Here is a 20,678-nt window from a genome sequence, read left to right on the forward strand (position 1 = left end):
TAATGCGCCCCAGGCGCACAGACAAGAGGGGGCGCAGAAGCAAGTGGGGGATGGCTCGCATACTCACCCGGTAGTTTTTATCACTGCCGGGCTGTCGTCTCCGCTCCCTGCTTCACTTTTCTTTTGAGCTCCGGGGCTCCCCCTGCAGGCCGCACATAACGCTGCTGGCTGTGGGAGGAGAAAACCTGGGAATCGGCCTCCAACACAGCCAGCAGGGCAATGTGAGTGTGGGAGCGCATCAGGGAAGAAAGTATGTATGTGTTTTTTTTGTTTTGTTTTTTTAAATAAAGCTGCAGACTGGAGGCAAAAGGGGGGCCACAACAAGAGTGAAGGGGCACAAAAGTGGGCATTTCTACTGAATTGGCACCTAACCTGCCATAACTACTGTGAGGGGGGCACATATCTGGGCATAACTACAGTGAGGGGACACATATCTGGGCATAACTACAGTGAGGGGACACATATCTGGGCATAACTACAGTGAGGGGACACATATCTGGGCATAACTACAGTGAGGGGACACATATCTGGGCATAACTACAGTGAGGGGACACATATCTGGGCATAACTACAGTGAGGGGACACATATCTGGGCATAACTACAGTGAGGGGACACATATCTGGGCATAACTACAGTGAGGGGACACATATCTGGGCATAACTACAGTGAGGGGACACATATCTGGGCATAACTACAGTGAGGGGACACATATCTGGGCATAACTACAGTGAGGGGACACATATCTGGGCATAACTACAGTGAGGGGACACATATCTGGGCATAACTACAGTGAGGGGACACATATCTGGGCATAACTACAGTGAGGGGACACATATCTGGGCATAACTACAGTGAGGGGACACATATCTGGGCATAACTACAGTGAGGGGACACATATCTGGGCATAACTACAGTGAGGGGACACATATCTGGGCATAACTACAGTGAGGGGACACATATCTGGGCATAACTACAGTGAGGGGACACATATCTGGGCATAACTACAGTGAGGGGACACATATCTGGGCATAACTACAGTGAGGGGACACATATCTGGGCATAACTACAGTGAGGGGACACATATCTGGGCATAACTACAGTGAGGGGACACATATCTGGGCATAACTACAGTGAGGGGACACATATCTGGGCATAACTACAGTGAGGGGACACATATCTGGGCATAACTACAGTGAGGGGACACATATCTGGGCATAACTACAGTGAGGGGACACATATCTGGGCATAACTACAGTGAGGGGACACATATCTGGGCATAACTACAGTGAGGGGACACATATCTGGGCATAACTACAGTGAGGGGACACATATCTGGGCATAACTACAGTGAGGGGACACATATCTGGGCATAACTACAGTGAGGGGACACATATCTGGGCATAACTACAGTGAGGGGACACATATCTGGGCATAACTACAGTGAGGGGACACATATCTGGGCATAACTACAGTGAGGGGACACATATCTGGGCATAACTACAGTGAGGGGACACATATCTGGGCATAACTACAGTGAGGGGACACATATCTGGGCATAACTACAGTGAGGGGACACATCTGGGCATAACTACAGTGAGGGGACACATCTGGGCATAACTACAGTGAGGGGACACATCTGGGCATAACTACAGTGAGGGGACACATCTGGGCATAACTACAGTGAGGGGACACATCTGGGCATAACTACAGTGAGGGGACACATCTGGGCATAACTACAGTGAGGGGACACATCTGGGCATAACTACAGTGAGGGGACAAAAGTGGGCATAACTACAGTGAGGGGACAAAAGTGGGCATAACTGCTGTGAGGGGCCACAAGGAGGACATAACTATTGTGAAGGGTCCACAAGGTGGGCTTCATTACTGTGAGGGGTCACAATGTGGGCATTAGTACTGTGTGGTAGCACTTAGGGGAAATGTCCTAGATTACCCTGTTATACATTGGCATGACTCAGTCTTACAGGCCAGCACAGCGCCCCCTGCTGGTGATCTCACAGGGGCAGTCACCATCCGTTCCTTATGCAATTATTCTTTTTTTTATGACCAGAGGGACCTTGTTCTGGATCCATTGGACGTCACGCCGACGCCAGCAACACCCTGGATGAGGTACGACCAGATTTTATTAGGACTGGGTGAGTATAGCCATGCATTGGGCTTAGGACTGTTTCACACGAGCAGATCCCGTGCGTGTCATCTGTTCCGGACAGCAGAGACACGAGTAACGTGATTGATAATGCTCCGTGCCTATCTGATCTTTTTACTAAAAAATCACGGTGACAACTTTATCTCACTGTGATGTTGTAGTAAAAAGATCACAAAGGGGCAAAGAGCATTATCAATCACGTTACTGCTCTGTGTCTCTGCTGTCCAGAACAGGGCTTGGCTCTCTTTTACGCAGCGGATTACCCGCACGGCATCCGCTCGTGTGAAAGAGCCATTAATGGTGGGGAGGGGGGACTGGGGGAGCCCGATCCAAAGTTTGCACTGGGGCCCATAACACTCTAGTTACGCCACTGGCCTAGGCGCTACTTCAGGTGAATGGGACTGAGCTCTAATAACCAGCATGGCCACTATCCAATGGACAGCTCTGTGCTTGGTAAGCTGCGGCGCTCCAAGCAGCTGATGCCCCGGACCCCTGCCAATCTGATATGTCATCAATATCAGAATCTCTGGTGGGAGGGAGCAATTTATTCTCTCTGTTCCTGCTCCTACAGAGGTCAAGGGTCAAATCTCTGAGTATGCCGTCATGGAGGACGCAAGAGAAAAATAGAAAACCAAGTATTAGTACCATTAAATGGCAATGGGGCTAATCCTTGGGCACATCTGATTTCTGCTGGCGGATCCTCTAGTAAATGTGTCTGATTAAATTCATATGTGAACATACCCCAATTTTGAAATGGCCTCCAAATATTAAATGAAGCCCAATGTAAGTGTACAGGATTCTGGATGTGACGTCGCCCAAGTATCACAGTGTAGCAGAGCTGCCATAGGAATGAATAGGGTCGCAGCGCAACCCGTATGTCTGCTGTGAGTGCAACACATGGGTCGCGCTGCTACCAGATTCATTCTTAGGGCTGCCCCAATACACATTGATAATTGGACGCGACACCTGTCACAGCCAAAATCGCCGTGTAGCTGTACCCTAAGACACCAGTGCTGTTTAAAGGGGGTTGTCCGCTTTTTACTATCAATGACCTATCTTCAGATTAGGTCATTAATATCAGATCAGCGGGGAGCGAAATCCCACTATGACAATGGATCCTAACCATCACTACCCAACAGAGGCGCAAAATGATCAATTAGATCTTATAATGCTTGGGAAGAAACATAATATCATGAGCGCTCGGTGTAACCAGTCACAATAAGATGTATGGAGCCAGACAGAAGATAAGGGATTGGATCCACCCGCTGTTCTGTTACATCTCCACAACAAAGCCCTGACAATACAGAGGTGCAACAGCTGGATCACAGAGATCACAAAAACATATGTAACCATCACACAGAAACGATCCTCAGACCGTGAGAACAAAGAAGGAGGTCCATTGTGACGAGGCTTGCTGTGCGACATTCACTTAGAGGATTACAGGGCAGTAAAGGATTTCCTAACGCTCATATACGTGGTGGACGCCAATACAGCGAGGGTCAACACAGGCCACCCCCAAGGAGAGCCCCTGTAAATGGCTGAGGTGACACCCCGATACACTTCCCTGCCCGTTATCCTGTACATACATGCAGACTCTACTGATCCTCAGGTTTCTGATTTCACCCTGGTTGGAGCTATGGCGGAGTTCTCAGGTTTCCTCCCCCTCCCCCTATAATGTCAACAAAACGTGAACTTAAACAGCTCCCCCTCCCCCATCCAGACAGAACAGTTGTCAGCCAGGGCCGTCTAGCATCACCCGGCATGTTCAGTCAGATCCGTGTCTGCAGCCTGATGTAACCTCCACCGGGTGACTAGCACCATCCTGGCATCTCTTTGTTTGCCAACCTACAACAAATCTGTCACAGCAGATGACTAGACAGAGGGGCAATCTCTAGGAATGCTGCCCTACAACATCCACATATATATGAGATACATACATAGTACATAACGCTAGGCTCCAGCGCAGGGGCGGTGCACATAATATATATCTCGTGGCTTTACACAGACCAGGGGGCGACTAGTCATTTATACAGCTATCCGGCCAACATGGCTGCCATGGTATAAGCCAGGGATGACCCCCCCCCCCCCCTGCTGCAAAACTACAACTCCCAGCATGCCTACAGCAAGGCATGATGGGAGTTGTAGTTTTACAACAGCTGGAGGGCCGCAGGTTGAGCATGCCTGGTATAGGCTAAACAGAGCACCTAGTGACAGTATAACCAGATCCCTCTCCACCAGTGTACTGCGCTGCAGACTATGTCGGCGCTATACAAATGGAGATCGAGTAGATGCCCATATATTACATGGTGCTGTGCGGTATAAGCGACAGGCACACATTTACATTCAGGGCTGTTGTATATGTTGTCGGTGCTATATAAATGGTGATTGGTACACACATTTGTTTACATCCAGGGCAGATGTATATATACCCCCTACACACTGGTGATCGGTACACAGATGTATATATATTACATGGCAGTATACTGACAGGCACATGTTTCTTTACATCCAGGGCAGATGAATATATACCCCCTACACACTGGTGATCGGTACATATATAAGAGATATACTGTATATTACATGGTGGTATACTGACAGATACACATTTACATCCAGGGCAGATGTATACCCCTCATACACTGGTGATCGGTACATAGATTATATATATTACATAGATGGTATACTAACAGGGACACATATTTACATCCAGGGCAGATATATACCCCCATACACAGGCGATTATATATATTACATAGATGGTATACTGACGGGCACACACAATATATTTACATCCAGGGTAGATGTATACCCCCATACACAGGGGATTATATATATTACATAGGTGGTACACTGACAGGCACACACATGTATACCCCCATACACAGGGGATTAGAACATGGTGGTACACTGACAGGCACACACATGTATACCCCCATACACAGATGATTATATATATATTACATAGGTGGCACACTGACAGGCACACATGTATACCCCCATACACAGGGGATTAGAACATGGTGGTACACTGACAGGCACACACATGTATACCCCCATACACAGGGGATGAGAACATGGTGGCACACTGACAGGCACACACATGTATACCCCCATACACAGGGGATTAGAACATGGTGGTACACTGACAGGCACACACATGTATACCCCCATACACAGGGGATGAGAACATGGTGGCACACTGACAGGCACACACATGTATACCCCCATACACAGGGGATGAGAACATGGTGGTACACTGACAGGCACACACATGTATACCCCCATACACAGGGGATGAGAACATGGTGGTACACACACTTGTTTACAGTCAGTCACACAGCAGCCTGCGCTCCCCCTCCCGGCGTCTCCCCTGACAGCCCGGCCGACACTTACTATGGGTCATTGGTGAAGCGTGGCGTGCGGGGCGGCTGGTACCCGTACAGATGGCTATACAGAACATCGAAGCAGAAGCAGCACATCTCAGCCGACACCACCATCTTCCGGGAGCCGGGGCTTAAACTGGAGCCACAGCCCGGAGAGAGAGTCCCGCAGCCCGGCGATAGGCTATTACCACAAGACAGGCCGTTCACCCGGCTGTTTCCACTGGGTCCGTTCACGGGGCCTCCCAGGCCCAGCTCCGCCCCGCGGCACAGGCTCTCCCCGCTGCAGTGCGGCCCACCGGGACCCCCTGAGCCAGACGGCGGAGAGCTGGACAGTTTCTGCTTCTTCACCCCGCAGCAGCCCGCCGCCATCTTGGAACAGTCTCCCACGCACCGCTTCCGACCCATGCTCCGGGCGTCCTCCTCCTGTGCGCGGTGACGTCGAAGCGCCCGGACTTCGTAGCTCCGCCCACAGCTGTCAGTCACACGGATCGTAGCTCCACCCACCGCCTTCTCTAGCCGCTTGATTGGCAGGACGGAGTAACTGTCAGTGTGGCCCCCTCCTCTTGTAGCCGGATGACTGGCAGTCGTGTAGCCCCTGCAGAGAGAGACACAGAGGGGAGGAGGGTCAGTGGAAACAGCTGACAGAGACAACAAGGAATCCGCACGGGGAGGGGAGTGACATGTCTGTCATGTAATGCTCCATTAAATTCAATTATTTCAGTATAACAATCATTATCTGCCAGGAGATTTCATCTCAGTGCAGGTGCGGGACCCACTTCTGGCTTTAGCTCAAAAACTGCACCTCAAACTACAAGTGGGATTCCAGCCTTAAAGGGCCAGACTCAACCTGTTTTTCTAGGGGGCAATTTATGAAGTAATATGCGTACAGAACATGAGGACCCCTTTGACTATAATAGGGTCTGATAGAGATCCGACTCCTACCTGGCAAATAGGCCGAGAATCGCCCGGACAAAAATGCTACACGCATCGGAACAGCCGTCCGCAAATGTAAATGTAGCCTTAAAAAGGTTCTCCGGGACTAAACTGCTGATGGCCTCCTTAGGGTGGGTCACCAGTATCAGATCAGTGGGGGTCCAGCTCCTGGCAGCCCCACCAATCAGCTGTTTGCGGTGCCAGAAATTTGCACCTGAGCTATACAGCGCCATAGTCTGCTTAGTGGCCGTGCCTGGTTACTGCAGCAATGCTCCCATTCACTTGGTTTGGATCCCCGCCAGTCTCATATTTAATGACCTATCCTTAGGCTACATTCACACAAACACATTTTGTTTCCGTGTCCTTCCATAGCCCCGCCAAAAAAATAGAACATGTCCTATTCTTGTCCATTTTGCGGACAAGGATAGGCATTGTTACAATGGATCCGCCAAAAAAACAGATGCCATACGGACGTCATCCTTTTTTTTTTGCGGATCTGCAATTTGCGGACCGCAAAACACATCGTGTCAATGTGAATGTAGCCTTAGGATCCATAAATACTTTGGTGCTGGAGAGGCCCTTTAAAAGCGCCCTGAGGTGATGTAATGAAGGGACGTGCCTCACAATGTTTATTTGCATACCTATAGTACATCTTACTCCTTTTGGTCTAAGGGTACCTGCACACGAATACCGATTTCAAAACACGAATTCCGTGCGGTTTTTTTATGCTGATTTCTGTGCGTTTCTGCACCAAATACAGTTTTTGATGTGGATTTAGGCCTCTTTGACACGAACGTGTGCGCTCCGTGGCCGTATTGCGGACCGCATTTGCGGATCCGCAATACACGGGCACCATTTCGTGTGCATTCCGCATCACGGATGCGGACCCATTCACTTCAATGGGTCCGCAAATCCAGAGATGCGGAATGGTGCGGAACAGAAGCACGGAACCCTACGGGAGCACTACGGAGTGCTTCCGCTGGGTTTCGTCCCGTACTTCCGTTCCGCAAAAAGATAGAACATGTCCTATCTTTTTGCGAAACGGATGGATCACGGACCCATTAAAGTGAATGGGTCCGCGATCCTCTGCGGCTGCCCCACGGTGGGTGTTCGTGCATTGCGGGGCGCACACGTTCGTGTGCAAGAGGCCTTACGAAGATCTTACTGTTGCACTGCAAAGGGTGGAATACACACAAAAAAATCTGACTCTCAGCTGTAAAAAGCATTAGGCCTGTCTGGGTTCAGCCTCTGAATGTGAACCACAAGATTCACTGACAGCAAACAGGTCTGGAAAATGACAAGGAATTGAAACACAGATAACCTTTGGAGCAGATTTCTAAAACTGGAGAAGCTCTCATTGTCACCTATAGCAGCCAATCACATCGCAGCTTTCATTTTTCAAGCGCACTGTTAGAAATGAAAGCTGCACTCTGATTAGTTGCTATGGGCAACAAAGACAGTTTCTTCTTTTAGACCAGGCATGCTCAACCTACTGCCCTCCAGCTGTTGCAAAACTACAACTCCCAGCATGCCTCAATAGCTGCAGGCTGTCCAGGCATGCTGGGAATTGTAGTTTTGCAACAGTTAGAGGGCCGCAGGTTGGGCATCCCTGTTTTAGATCATAATATTGCATTTAAATCTTGAAAGCCGATGCCTATATATTCTTATTGTTTCTTTTACTATACAGGAGTACATATTTCCAACCATATACTGTTCCTACACACAGCATCATTTTGAAGCTGAAAAATACGGAGCGGTTACAATTTCAGACCCATTTTTTGGTGTATTCCTTCTTTCAGCCGCATTCTCATGCCACTTCTTGAAGTGTCTGTGTGAACTGTGGAGTGTTTTTGCCATTGAAAACAACAGGAAGTGGATTACAGCGCAAAAACTGGGCTTTTTACCTGCCAAAATACACTTCATAATCACCACAACTAAACCGGTAATCTGGTCTGGACAGGACGTGCTAGAACAGTGTGACAGGTGTAGGTCCCACTTCTGTGACCCGCTCCTATCTCAAGAACAGGACCCCGTTGTGCAGATCCACCTACACTGAAACAGAAGCAGAGGCTTTCATCAGCAGCACATGCTTTGAATGGAGCGGCAGGACACACGCTAAACCGCCACTCCATTCATATTCCTCCAAGCTGCGCTCTTGTGGGGTCTCTATTCCAGTGATTAGTGGGGGTCCCAGTGGAAGCATTCTCACTGATCTAGCATTTATTTCCGATCCATTCGATAGCTGATAAATAATTTGGGCTTGAAGGCCTCAGGATAGGCCCTCAATATCTGATTGAGCACCCCCACTGATCAGCTATTTGAAGAGGCCAAGCTGCAGCCTCTTCACAGTTTATCAAGCACAGCGCCGTACATTTTATAGTGGCCATGCCTGGTATTGCAGCTCAGCCCCATTTACTTGAATGGAACTGAGCTGCACTTAGGCCATGAAGGTGAAGTCACTGGCCTAGGAAGTGGCAACCTCTTCAAACAGCTGATCGGGAGTCAGACCCCCACTTGATGTTGATAGCCTATCCTGAGGATAGGTCATCAATATTCTACTCCTAGAAAACCCCTGCTATTATACCAGCCTACAGTAATACTCGCTTTCTCTCTAATTTAGGTGATGGTAGCTATATGAATATAGACATCTAGGGGAGATTTATCAAACTGGTGTAAAGTAGAGCAGGCTTAATTGTCCATAGCAACCAATCAGATTCCACCTTTCATTTTGGACCGCTCCTTTTGAAAATGTAAGGAGGAATCTGATTGGTTGCTATGGGCAACAGTTGTACTTTACACCAGTTTGATAAATGACCTCCCTTAGTATCTGAGTGTTAGCAACATGTTTGTGTTTGGTTTGTGATAACCCAACATGGACAGAATTGTCACATAAATCACTTGTCAACATTATTAGTAAAGAGGAAGTTTAATCATACTTAATATCACAATTTAGTTTCCTTATAATTATTAATGTTTATATACTGTATAATACCAGATATAATATCTAATATGATTAGGGATGAGTGAATCGAGGTCGGTTCCAAGGTACCACTTGGAACCGAACCTGAGTTCGGGAAATGTTTTTTTTTTACAGTAGAAATCAATTTATGAAGTTATTACGCGAAGTCTCGCGAGACTTCGTGAAGCAATAACTTCGGCTCATCTGAGCCAATACATTCTAGTACTGAACGGAGCGCTCGCTCCACACAGTATTGAAACAAAGTTTTATGCAAATCGACTTAGGATGTTTCATCTGAAGTCGATTCGCTCATCCCTAGTTAAAATGTTTAATAACACAATGTTTAACCCCTTCCACCCCAGGCCAGTTTTCACCCTTCTTCCCAGGCAATTTTTTTATAAAAATGTGTCACTTTATGTGGTAATAGCTTTGGAACACTTTTATTTATCCAAGCCATTCTGAGATTGTTTTCTCGTGACACATTGTACTTCATGACAGTTATACATTTGAGTCAATATATTTCACCTTTATTTGTGAAAAAATCTTGAAAAATTTGCAATTTTCATGTTGGCATAATTTTGTAAATGTAATTTACATTTTTTTAAGACATTAGAAGGCTTATAATTTTAGGAAAATTTCCAAAACCCACTTTTTTAAGGACCAATTCAGTTCTGAAGTCACTTTGTGGGGCTTACATAGTGGAAACCCCCCATAAATGACCACATTGTAGAAACTACACCCCTTAAGTTACTCAAAACTGATTTTACAAACTTGTTAACTCCTTTAGGTGTTCCGCAAGAATTAAAAGAAAATGGAGATTAAATTTCAAAATTTCACTTTTTTGGAAGATTTTCCATTTTAATAAATTTTTCCTTTAACACATCGAGGGTTAACAGTCAAACAAAACTCAGTATTTATTACCCTGATTCTGCGGTTTACAGAAACACCCCACATGTGGTTGTAAACTGATGTAATGGCACACGGCAGGGTGCAGAAGAATAGGAGCGCCATATGGTTTTTGGAAGGCAAATTTTACTGAACTGGTTTTTAGATGCCATGTCCCATTTTAAGTCCCCCAGATGCACCTTACAGTAGAAACTCCTAAAAAGGGACCCTATTTTGGAAACTGGGAGATATGGTGCCAGTTTTATTGGTACTATTTTGGGGTACATATTATTTTTAATTGTTCTATGTTACGTTTTTGTGTGAGGCAAGGTTTTGGCACTGTTTTTATTTTTTTATTTTTTACAACATTCATCTGACAGGGTAGATTATGTGCTATTTTTATAGAGCAGGTTGTTACGGACGTGGCAATACCTAATATGTATACTTTTTCTTATTTATTTAAGTTTTATAAAATAATAGCATTTTGGAAACCAGAAAAATTATGTTTTAGTGTCTCCATAGTCTGAGAGCCATAGCTTTTTTATTTTTTGACCGATTATCTAGTAGGGTTTAATTTTTTGCGGGATGAGGTGACGGTTTGATTGGTACTATTTTGGGGGGGAATACGCCTTTTTGATCGCTTGGTGTTGCAATTTTTGTGATGTAAGGTGACAAAAAAGGACTTTTTTGTCACAGTTTTTTTTTTTTACAGTATTCACCTGTGGGGTTAGGTCATGTGATATTTTTATAGAGCTGGTTGTTACGGATGTGGCAATACCTAACATGTCAACTTTTATTTTTTTTTTCACTTTAGCACAATAATAGCAGTTTTGAAGCAAAAAAAATTATATTTTAGTGTCTCCATTGTCTGAGCGTCATAGTTTTTTAAATTTTTTTACTGATTGTCTCAGGTAGGGTCTAATTTTTTGCGTGATGAGGTGACGGTTTGATTGGTACTATTTTGGGGGGCATACACCATTTTGATCACTTGGTGTTGCACTTTTTGTGATATAAGGTGACAAAAAATGGCTTTTTTTGACACAGTTTTTTATTATTATTTTTTTACGGTGTTTACCTGAGGGGTTAGGTCATGTGATATTTTTGTAGAGCAGGTTGTTACGGACGCGGAGATACCTAATATGTATACTTTTATTTATTTCACTTTAAAACAATAATAGCATATTTGAAACAAAAAAAGTGATGTTTTAATGTGTCCATGTTCTAAGAGCTATATTTTTTGTGGGACATATGCCTTTTTGATCGCTTGGTGTTGCACTTTTTGTGATGTAAGGTGCCAAATGGCTTTTTTTGACATATTTTTTTTTTCATGGTGTTTATCGGACGGGGCGGATCATGTGGTTGCTATGGATGCGGCGATACCTAATATGTGTGTTTTTCTTCTCTTTTTTATTATAAAATATGGGGAAAGGGGCGTTTTTTTCTTTTTTTACTTGAAACAATTTATTTTTTATTAAAAACACTTTTTTTTACTTTAAAAAATAACTTTATTTCTGTCCCACTCTGGGACTTCAACCTCTGGTGGTCTGATCCCCTGTGCAATGCATTACAATACATCTGTATTGTAATGCATTGCCTGTTAGTGGATTACATAGAGTAATACACTAACAGGTTGCCTAGGAGACGCAGCCTGAGGCTGGATCTCCTGGGCACCCGTAGAAGGCAGGTCCTGATGCCGTGCAAGGCATTGGGCAGCCCCTGCACGGATTCGGGCTGCCTTGTCATCTATCGGGTCCCCGCCACAGCAGCTCCCTCACCCACAGCAAACCCCTTCTATGTCGCGGTCAGCACTGACCGCGGCATAGAAGAGGTAATCAGCCGGCATCGGCTCTCACAGTGATGCTGGTGGATACAGCAGTGGCCCAGCTGTCATAGACTGCCGGACCCCTGCACTGATCGGGCGCGCATCGCTCCATACTATTACGTCAAGATGCGGGAAGTCACTGACTTCCGCGATGTAATAGTACGTCATATGTCAGAAAGGGGTTAATAACCAGTGTCAGGCAGTTGCTGCCAAGGCCAGTAAGGTAATGGGTTGCATACAAAGGGCCATAGATGCCCGTGATGAGAACATAGTCCTACCACTTTACAAATCACTAGTCCGACCACACATGGAGTACTGTGTACAGTTCTGGGCTGCTGTGAACAAGGCAGACATAGCAGAGCTGGAGAGGGTTCAGAGGAGGGCAACTAAAGTAATAACTAGAATGGATGGACTACAGTACCCAGAAAGATTATCAAAATTAGGGTTATTCACTTTAGAAAAAAGACACCTAAGGGGAGATCTAATAACTATGTATAAATCTATCAAGGGTCAGTACAGAGATCTCTCCCATCATCTATTTATCCCCAGGACTATGACTGTGACGAGGGGACATCCTCTGTGTCTGGAGGAAAGAAGGTTTGTACACAAACATAGAAGAGGATTCTTTACGGTAAGAGCAGTGAGACTATGGAACTCTCTGCCTGAGGAGGTGGTGATGGTGAATTCACTAAAATAGTTCAAGGGGGGCTTGGATGTATTTCTGGAGTGTAATAATATTACAGGCTATAGCTACTAGAGAGGGGTCGTTGATCCAGGGAGTTATTATGATTGCCTGATTGGAGTCGGGAAGGAATTTTTTCCCCTAAAATGAGGAAAATTGGCTTTAACCTCATGAAAAATTGCCTTACTCTGGATCAACTTGCAGAATAGCAGGCTGAATTGGATTGACAGATGTCTTCTTTTCAGCCTTATAACCTATGATACTATGGAGGCCATTGTAATTACTTATAATCCATGCAGTGTTTATTAGAAGAGATCATGCAATCTATTGATTCTGTAGAAATAAGAAGCTGCACACTGTGTTCATGAGGCGTTCATACCGTCTGCCTGGGTAGACTTATTACAGTATGATAGGTATGGATTAGTCCCGGACAAGTCTACCTTTACTGGCTGTACGTATTGAAACAGATTAAGGAGTTATCACTCATATGCGCTCTCCCGTTATTGACTTATAAGACAATGTCTGAGCTGATCATTTACATGCGGTGATATTTTGCAAGAGTTAAAAACTAAAGGATGAGATCAAACATGTAGTTTTTGGTGCTGTTTTTCTTAAAGGGGCCACCTTTTTTTTGGGGGGGGGGGGGGCGGGCTTTGGCAAACCCCTCTCCTGGCCAGACCTGCAAAAGGGGAGCATGCTTACCTGCTTTGCACCGCTGGTCCATCGCTCCCCATCCCCGACTGCCTCACTTGAGTCCCCGCTATCAAAATCCGCTTTGACGCCGATGCAGCCAGTCAAAGGCTGCAATGTTGTAGATAGGGATCATCCTTTGGCGCAAAGAACCAACCGGAGTGCATATGATGGCAGAAGGAAATCTTTAAACTTTTATTGCAGATTCACAACACGTTTGGAAACGCGTTGTGATTCTGCTATAAAAGTTTGAAGATTTCCTTCTGCCATCATATGCACTCCGGTTAGTTCTTTGCGCCAAAGGATGATCCCTATCTACTTCATGTAATTCTTCCATGGGAGCTCAGCCACGCTCATTGAGAAGATCTACATCCGCGGCTGCATACCGACCTCTCTGGGGAAAGATATTATTGCCGATAAGTCTACACTAGTGTTGTGCCTACTGTCAGCACAACCTGTTAAGGCGTCATGCACACGACCGTTGTGTGTTTTGCGGTCCGCAAATTGAGGAACGGCACGGACAGCCATTGATATAACTGCCTATTCTTGTCCGCAAAACAGAAAAGAATAGGACACGGAGTGCTGTCCGCATCTTTTGCGGCCCCATTGAAGTGAATGGATCCGCATCCAAGCCGAAAAAACTGCGGCTCGGATGCGGACCAAAACAACGGTCGTGTGCATGAGGCCTAAGGTGAGCCTCCATTTGGAGTGTATTTCTATTTTTTATACATTTTTAACTCTGTGGTGCACATTTCTTTGTTTTCCTAGTAAGCAATGCCTGAGATCTTGACGGACTGCAATGGTGACCTGCCTCTCTCCTTCACATGACCAACTGTCTTGGCACAAGGGGACCAGGTCACCGCTGTGACAGATGTTGACAGCAGGAGAACCAAGTAAGACAGCCGTGGATGGGGAGCAGGTAAGTATACTTCACTTTTGGATGTCTGGCCAAGAGAATGGTTTTCACAAAAACTCTCCAAAAGGTGCCCCACCCTTTAAAGGAGTTTTTGAGAGTTTTTCTGATGACCTATCCCCTGCTCTGGTGAGTACTGCAGGCCACTCATGGCATACCAAGCACAGCAACATACATTGTATAGCTCCTATGCTTGGTTATTCATTTGAATGGGACTGAGCTGCACATAGGCCATGTGACCAATGAACATGACATCACTGGCCTAGAAAGAGGTGGGAACTGCCACCTCTTCCCCTAGGCCAGCGATGTCACATTCATCGGTCACATTGCTTATGCAGTAGCCCACAGGAAAGGAGCGGATGGAAGTAGTGTTACCCTTAGGGACACATGACATACCGGTACGGCATGTTTCCCGAGTCCTTAAGGACCCATGACGTACCGTTACGTCATGGATTTAAACCGCGTGGCGGGGGTTAATCAGAACAGGATGCCCGCTGAAATCATTCAAAATTAAGAATTTAAGAATTTTTCACCCCCCTGCTCCCCTGAATGATTTTATGCCGACGGGTGGTACGGGGGAGGGGGTTGCAGGCGGTGCGGGAGGCGGGCTGTGCGGCTGGCTCCTCTTGAATATTCATTAGCGTCCAGTGGCTATACCAGAGTGTCAGCACATTGCTGACACTCTGGTATAAACGGCTGACATCTGTGCGGTGATGTCAGCCGTTTAACCCTTTCCATACCGCGGTCCGTACGGACCGCTGTATGGAAAAGGTTAACAATCAGGGAGCTCCCTCCCTCTCCCATCGGGGGGCTGCTGTGCCTTTGCAGCCCCCCAGACAGGATGGGGTCACAGAGTGAGGGAGCCCCCCTCCTTCCCATTCCCCGTCTGCTCAGTTGTGGCAGACGGGGAAGATTCCCATGGCAACAGGCATCCTGCTGTCCATGGTGCTGAACAGATCTGTGCTAAAGGCATAGATCTGTTCAGACAAAGTGTAAGTAAAATACAGTACAATACACTATATAGTGTACTGTACTGTATTATACAGACATCAGACCCACTGGATCTTCAAGAACCAAGTGGGTCTGGGTCAAAAAAATGTAAAAAAAAGTGATCACTGAATAAAATAAAAAAAATACACTACAGATATTAGGTATCGCCGCGTCCGTAACGACCTGATCTATGAAACGGTCATGTTATTTTTCCCGCACGGTGAACGCCATAAAAATAAAAAAATAAAAACTATGAGGAAATTGAAATTTTGCCCACCTTACTTCTCAAAAAAGGTAATAAAAGTGATCAAAAAAGTCGCATGTACGCCAAAATAGTACCAATCAAACCGTCATCTCATCCCGCAAAAATCATAATAATCGCCCAAAAACTGAAAAAACTATGGCTCTCAGACTATGGAGACACTAAAACATGATTTTTTTTGTTTCAAAAATGAAATCATTGTGTAAAACTTACATAAATAAAAAAAATGTATACATATTAGGTATCGGCGCATCCGTGACAACCTGCTCTATAAAAATACCACATGATCTAACCTGTCAGATGAATGTTGGAAATAAAAAACAAACAAAAAAAAAACGGTGCCAAATAAGCTATTTCTTGTTACCTTGCCTCACAAAAAGTGTAATATAGAGCAACCAAAAATCATATGTACCCTAAACTAGTACTAACAAAACTGCCACCCTATCCCGTAGTTTCTAAAATGGGGTCACTTTTTGGGAGTTTCTACTCTAGGGGTGCATCAGGGGGGGCTTCAAATGGGACATGGTGTAAAAAAAAACAGTCCAGCAAAATCTGCCTTCTAAAATCCGTATGGCATTCCTTTCCTTCTGCACCCTGCCGTGTGCCCGTACAGCAGTTTACAACCACATATGGGGTGTTTCTGTAAACTACAGAATCAGGGCCATAAATAATGAGTTTTGTTTGGCTGTTAACCCTTGCTTTGTAACTGGAAAAAAAATATTAAAATGGAAAATCTGCCAAAAAAGTGAAATTTTGAAATTGTATCTCTATTTTCCATTAAATCTTGTGCAACACCTAAAGGGTTAACAAAGTTTGTAAAATCAGTTTGGAATACCTTGTGGGGTGTAGTTTCTTAGATGGGGTCACTTTTATGGAGTTTCTACTCTAGGAGTGCTTTAGGGGGGCTTCAAATGGGACATGGTGTCAAAAAACCAGTCCAGCAAAATCTGCCTTCCAAAAACCATACAGCGCGCCTTTCCCACTACGCCCTACTGTGTGCCCGTATTACAGTAGTTTACGGCCACATATGGGGTGTTTCTGCAAACTACAGAATTGGGGCAATAAATATAGCATTTTGTTTGGCTGTTAACCCTTGCTTTGTTACTGGAAAAAATGGATTAAAATGGAAAATTTGCCCAAAAATCTAAATTCTGACATTTTATCACCATTTGCCATTAACTCTTGTGGAACACCTAAAGGGTTAACGACGTTTGTAAAATTGGTTTTGAATACCTTGAGGGGTGTAGTTTCTAGAATGGGGTCATTTTTGGGTGGTTTCTATTATGTAAGCCTCACAAAGTGACTTCAGACCTGAACTGGTCCCTAAAAAGTGGGGTTTTTGAAAATTTCTGAACAATTTCAAGATTTGCTTCTAAACTTCTAAGCCTTGTAACATCCCCCAAAAATAAAATATCATTCCCAAATTGATCCAAACATGAAGTAGACATATGGGGAATGTAAAGTAATAACTAATTTTGTAGGTATTACTATGTATTATTGAAGTAGAGAAATTGAAACTTGGAAATTTGCAATTTTTTACAAATTTTTGGTAAATTTGGTATTTTTTTATTTAAAAAAATAATTTTATTTTTTTACTTATTTTACCAGTGTCATGAAGTACAATATGTGATGAAAAAACAATCTCAGAATGGCCTGGATAAGTCAAAGCGTTTTAAAGTTATCAGCACTTAAAGTGACACTGGTCAGATTTGCAAAAAATGGCCAAGTCCTTAAAGCGGTTGTTCGGGATTGGGGACATTGCTCTAATAGTATAAGTGTGGCATACACATTACATACAAGCAGGTAGTCCTTTGTCACAGATTTCTGCAGCCCCGTTTTCATCTTTGAAACTCATGGCCGGAAGTTACTGTTTTCTTCTCCTCAGTGACGTACCGGGTCCCTTGCAGGCAAGCAAAGCTTCCTCTTCCGCTGCTCAGGGAGCCCGGTGACGTCACTGGCAGCAAATGAATCGAGGTGAATATTGATGAGGGGCAGAGTTACAGCGGCTGGCTGACATTCCGCTAAGCCCCGCCCCTTAACAACCAGCTCAGTCCCGCCCCTTGACAACCCGCTCAGCCCCGCCCCTCCAGTCTGGTGAGCTTCAGAATGAATTGAGGTGAATATTGATGAGGGGGCGGAGTTACAGCTGAGCAGTGAGACAGCTGTAACCACCTGATGCTGCGCTGCCCCAGGACCCACAGGGCAGTGCAGCCGGAAGTCAGGTAAAGATAAACAGATATATAAACAATAAGTGGGGGACCGTTGGAGCCACATAGAAGTGGCAAAAATAGCTGAAAATGTATGGAGGCCTTTACTTAGATGTACATTGTGAGTAAACGTGTTTTTTTAAAAAACATTTGGTCCCGGACAACCCCTTTAAGGTGAAATAGGACTGAGTCCTTAAGGGGTTAATGGCTATGATGGTGGTAGTGGTGCTCACAGTTAACAATGGCAATCTTCCCTCTGGTGTTCCCCGGGCCATGCACAGTGTATGGAGGGTGCAGCCTTTCTTCCTGCAGGGCACACTGACTTTCTGGGGCTCCAGCCTGGTGGTAGTTAGCAGTATGCAAGGCAGAAAGACTGATGTAGCAAAAAAGTCCAAATGGATCCAGCGAGTAAAATCAATCATTTTTTATTTCTTCATTTAAAAAAATGTATAAACAAGTAATCCTCCTACATAAAATCAACTCCTTTCAACCATAAGACAGTTCTTCTTCATGGATTCATAGTATAGTATACAGTAGTATGACTTTATACTATGAATCCATGAAGAAGAACTGTCTTATGGTTGAAAGGAGTTGATTTTATGTAGGAGGATTACTTGTTTATACATTTTTTTAAATGAAGAAATAAAGAATCATTGATTTTACTCGCTGGATCCATTTTTTTTGCTACATCTACGTTGGGTGTGAACACAGCCCGGATCCGTGCAGAGCAGGTCAGAGCACCTTTACCACTTGAGAGCTGGACTTTGTTTTATCTACAAGAAAAGCTGATGTACAGTGCCTTGAAAAGTATTCATACCCCTTGAACTTTTCCACATTTTTTTACGTTACACCCACAGACTTAAAGGAGTTGTCTGGGTTCAGATCTGAATCCGGACACAACCCAATCTGCACTCATTCAGAATGAATGAGTGGAGCATCAGAGATTTTCACGCTACAATGATCCCCCTTGCCCTTCACTGAAATGCGCAGGACAAGGGAATTTTCTTGAGATCCGTTGACATATTGGGCTCTCCATGGGTAAGCTAATCGGAGGCTTCCACCTAGCAGTAAGCCCGGTGACATCACCGACAGTAATGGGCGGTTTTTAGCGCTGACCTAGCCTTCGCCTAGCATTGTCAAATAGCCCTTGCCCTGTGCAATGCATCGCAGAGCAAGGGGGAGCATCGGAGTGTGAAAAGCTCAGATGCTCCACTCATTCATGGTAAATGAGTGCAGATCGGGTTGTGTCTGGGTTCTGGTCTGAACCCGGAAAACCCCTTTAATTGTATTTTATTGGTATTTTATGTGATAGACCAACACACAATAGCAAGTATGTGTGAAGTAAAAAGAAAATGATAAATAATAATAAAAGAAAAATCTGGAAAGTGTGGCGTGCATATCAATACTTTGTAGGGACCACCTTTCACTGCAATTACAGCTGTAAGTCTTTTGGGGTATGTCTCTACCAGCTTTGCACATCTAGAGGCTGAAATTTTGAATCTAAGGGTTGTTGTCTTGCTGTTAGGTGAACCTCCACCCCAGTCTCAAGTCTTTTGCAGCCTCTAACAGGTTTTCTTCCAGGAATGCCCTGTATTTAGCTCCATCCATCTTCCTTTTCCCTGTTGAAGACAGCATGATGCTGCCACCACCATGTTTCATGGTGCGGATGTGCTGCTCAGGGTGATGTGCAGTTGTTAGTTTGTCACCACACATAGCATTTTGCATTTAGGCCAAAAAGTTCAACTTTGTTCTCATGTGACCAGAGCACCTTCTTCCACATGTTTGCTGTGTCTCCTACATGGCTTGTGGCAAATTGCAAATGGGACTTATGGCTTGCCACTTCCCATACAAGCCAAATTTGTGGAGTACATGACAAATAGTTGTCCTGGGGACAGATTCTTCAACCTGAGCTGTGGATTTCTGCTGCTCCTCCAGAGTGACCATGGGCCTCTTGGCTGCTTCTCTAATTAGTGCTCTTCTTGCCTGGGCTGTCAGTTTAGGTGTACGGCCATGTCTTGGTAGGTTTTCAGTTGTGCCATACTCCTTCCATTTTCGGATGATGGATTGAACAGTACTCTGTGAGATGTTCAGAACTTGGGATATTTTTATAACCTAACCTTGCTTTACACTTCTCCACAACTTTATCTCTGACCTGTCTGGTGTGTTCCTTGGTTTTCAAACTTTTTATGATGCTATTCGATTACTAATGTTTTTTAACAAACCTCTGAGGCCTTCACAAAACAGCTGTAGTTATACTGAGAATGTTTTATACACTGGTGGACTCTATGTTCTAATTAGATGACTTCTGAAGGCAATTGGTCAGACTGGATTTTATTTAGGGGTATCAGAGTATAGGGGGCTAAATACAAAGGCATGCCACAATTTTCAGATATTTATTTATTAAAAATTGTCATTATCATTTTATTTTTACTCCACACATACTTGCTACTTTGTGTTGATCCATCACATAAGATCCCAATAAAATTGTGGGTGTGACATGAAAAAATTTGGAAAATTTCAAGGTGTATGCAGTGGCGGATTATAATTGAGGCGTTTGGGTCTGTAGCCCTGGGCCCGGCATTGCTGGGGGGCCCAACGCCGACCCAAACGCCCACAAACTACGGCGGGTCACGGAAGCGGATAGTTCCCTGCCCTGCCGCCGTCTGCTGATCACCGCCATAGGCTTCAGACCTAGTAGGCCTGAAGCCTATGCGGTAGTAAAATCCTGGCGCCGGCGGGCGTGATGACTTCATTGCGCCGCGCCTGTGCACGGACGCAGCACACTTA

At 45.0% G+C, this 20,678-nt stretch overlaps 1 protein-coding gene across 2 annotated transcripts in view; it reads right to left on the bottom strand.

The window, feature by feature from the left end:
- The window catches only part of AMMECR1 (AMMECR nuclear protein 1), a 248,496-nt gene that overhangs the window by 123,418 nt on the left and 104,400 nt on the right, over positions 1-20,678 (bottom strand). For both annotated transcript variants that reach the window (XM_040442446.1, XM_040442445.1), the window contains exon 2: positions 5,559-6,143. In XM_040442446.1, coding sequence (XP_040298380.1) covers positions 5,559-5,953 — 395 coding nt within the window. In that variant the 5' untranslated portion in view covers positions 5,954-6,143. The remainder of the gene's footprint in view (positions 1-5,558; positions 6,144-20,678) is intronic.

The sequence above is a fragment of the Bufo bufo genome, chromosome 8, assembly GCF_905171765.1.
Source record: "Bufo bufo chromosome 8, aBufBuf1.1, whole genome shotgun sequence".
Taxonomy (NCBI): domain Eukaryota; kingdom Metazoa; phylum Chordata; class Amphibia; order Anura; family Bufonidae; genus Bufo; species Bufo bufo.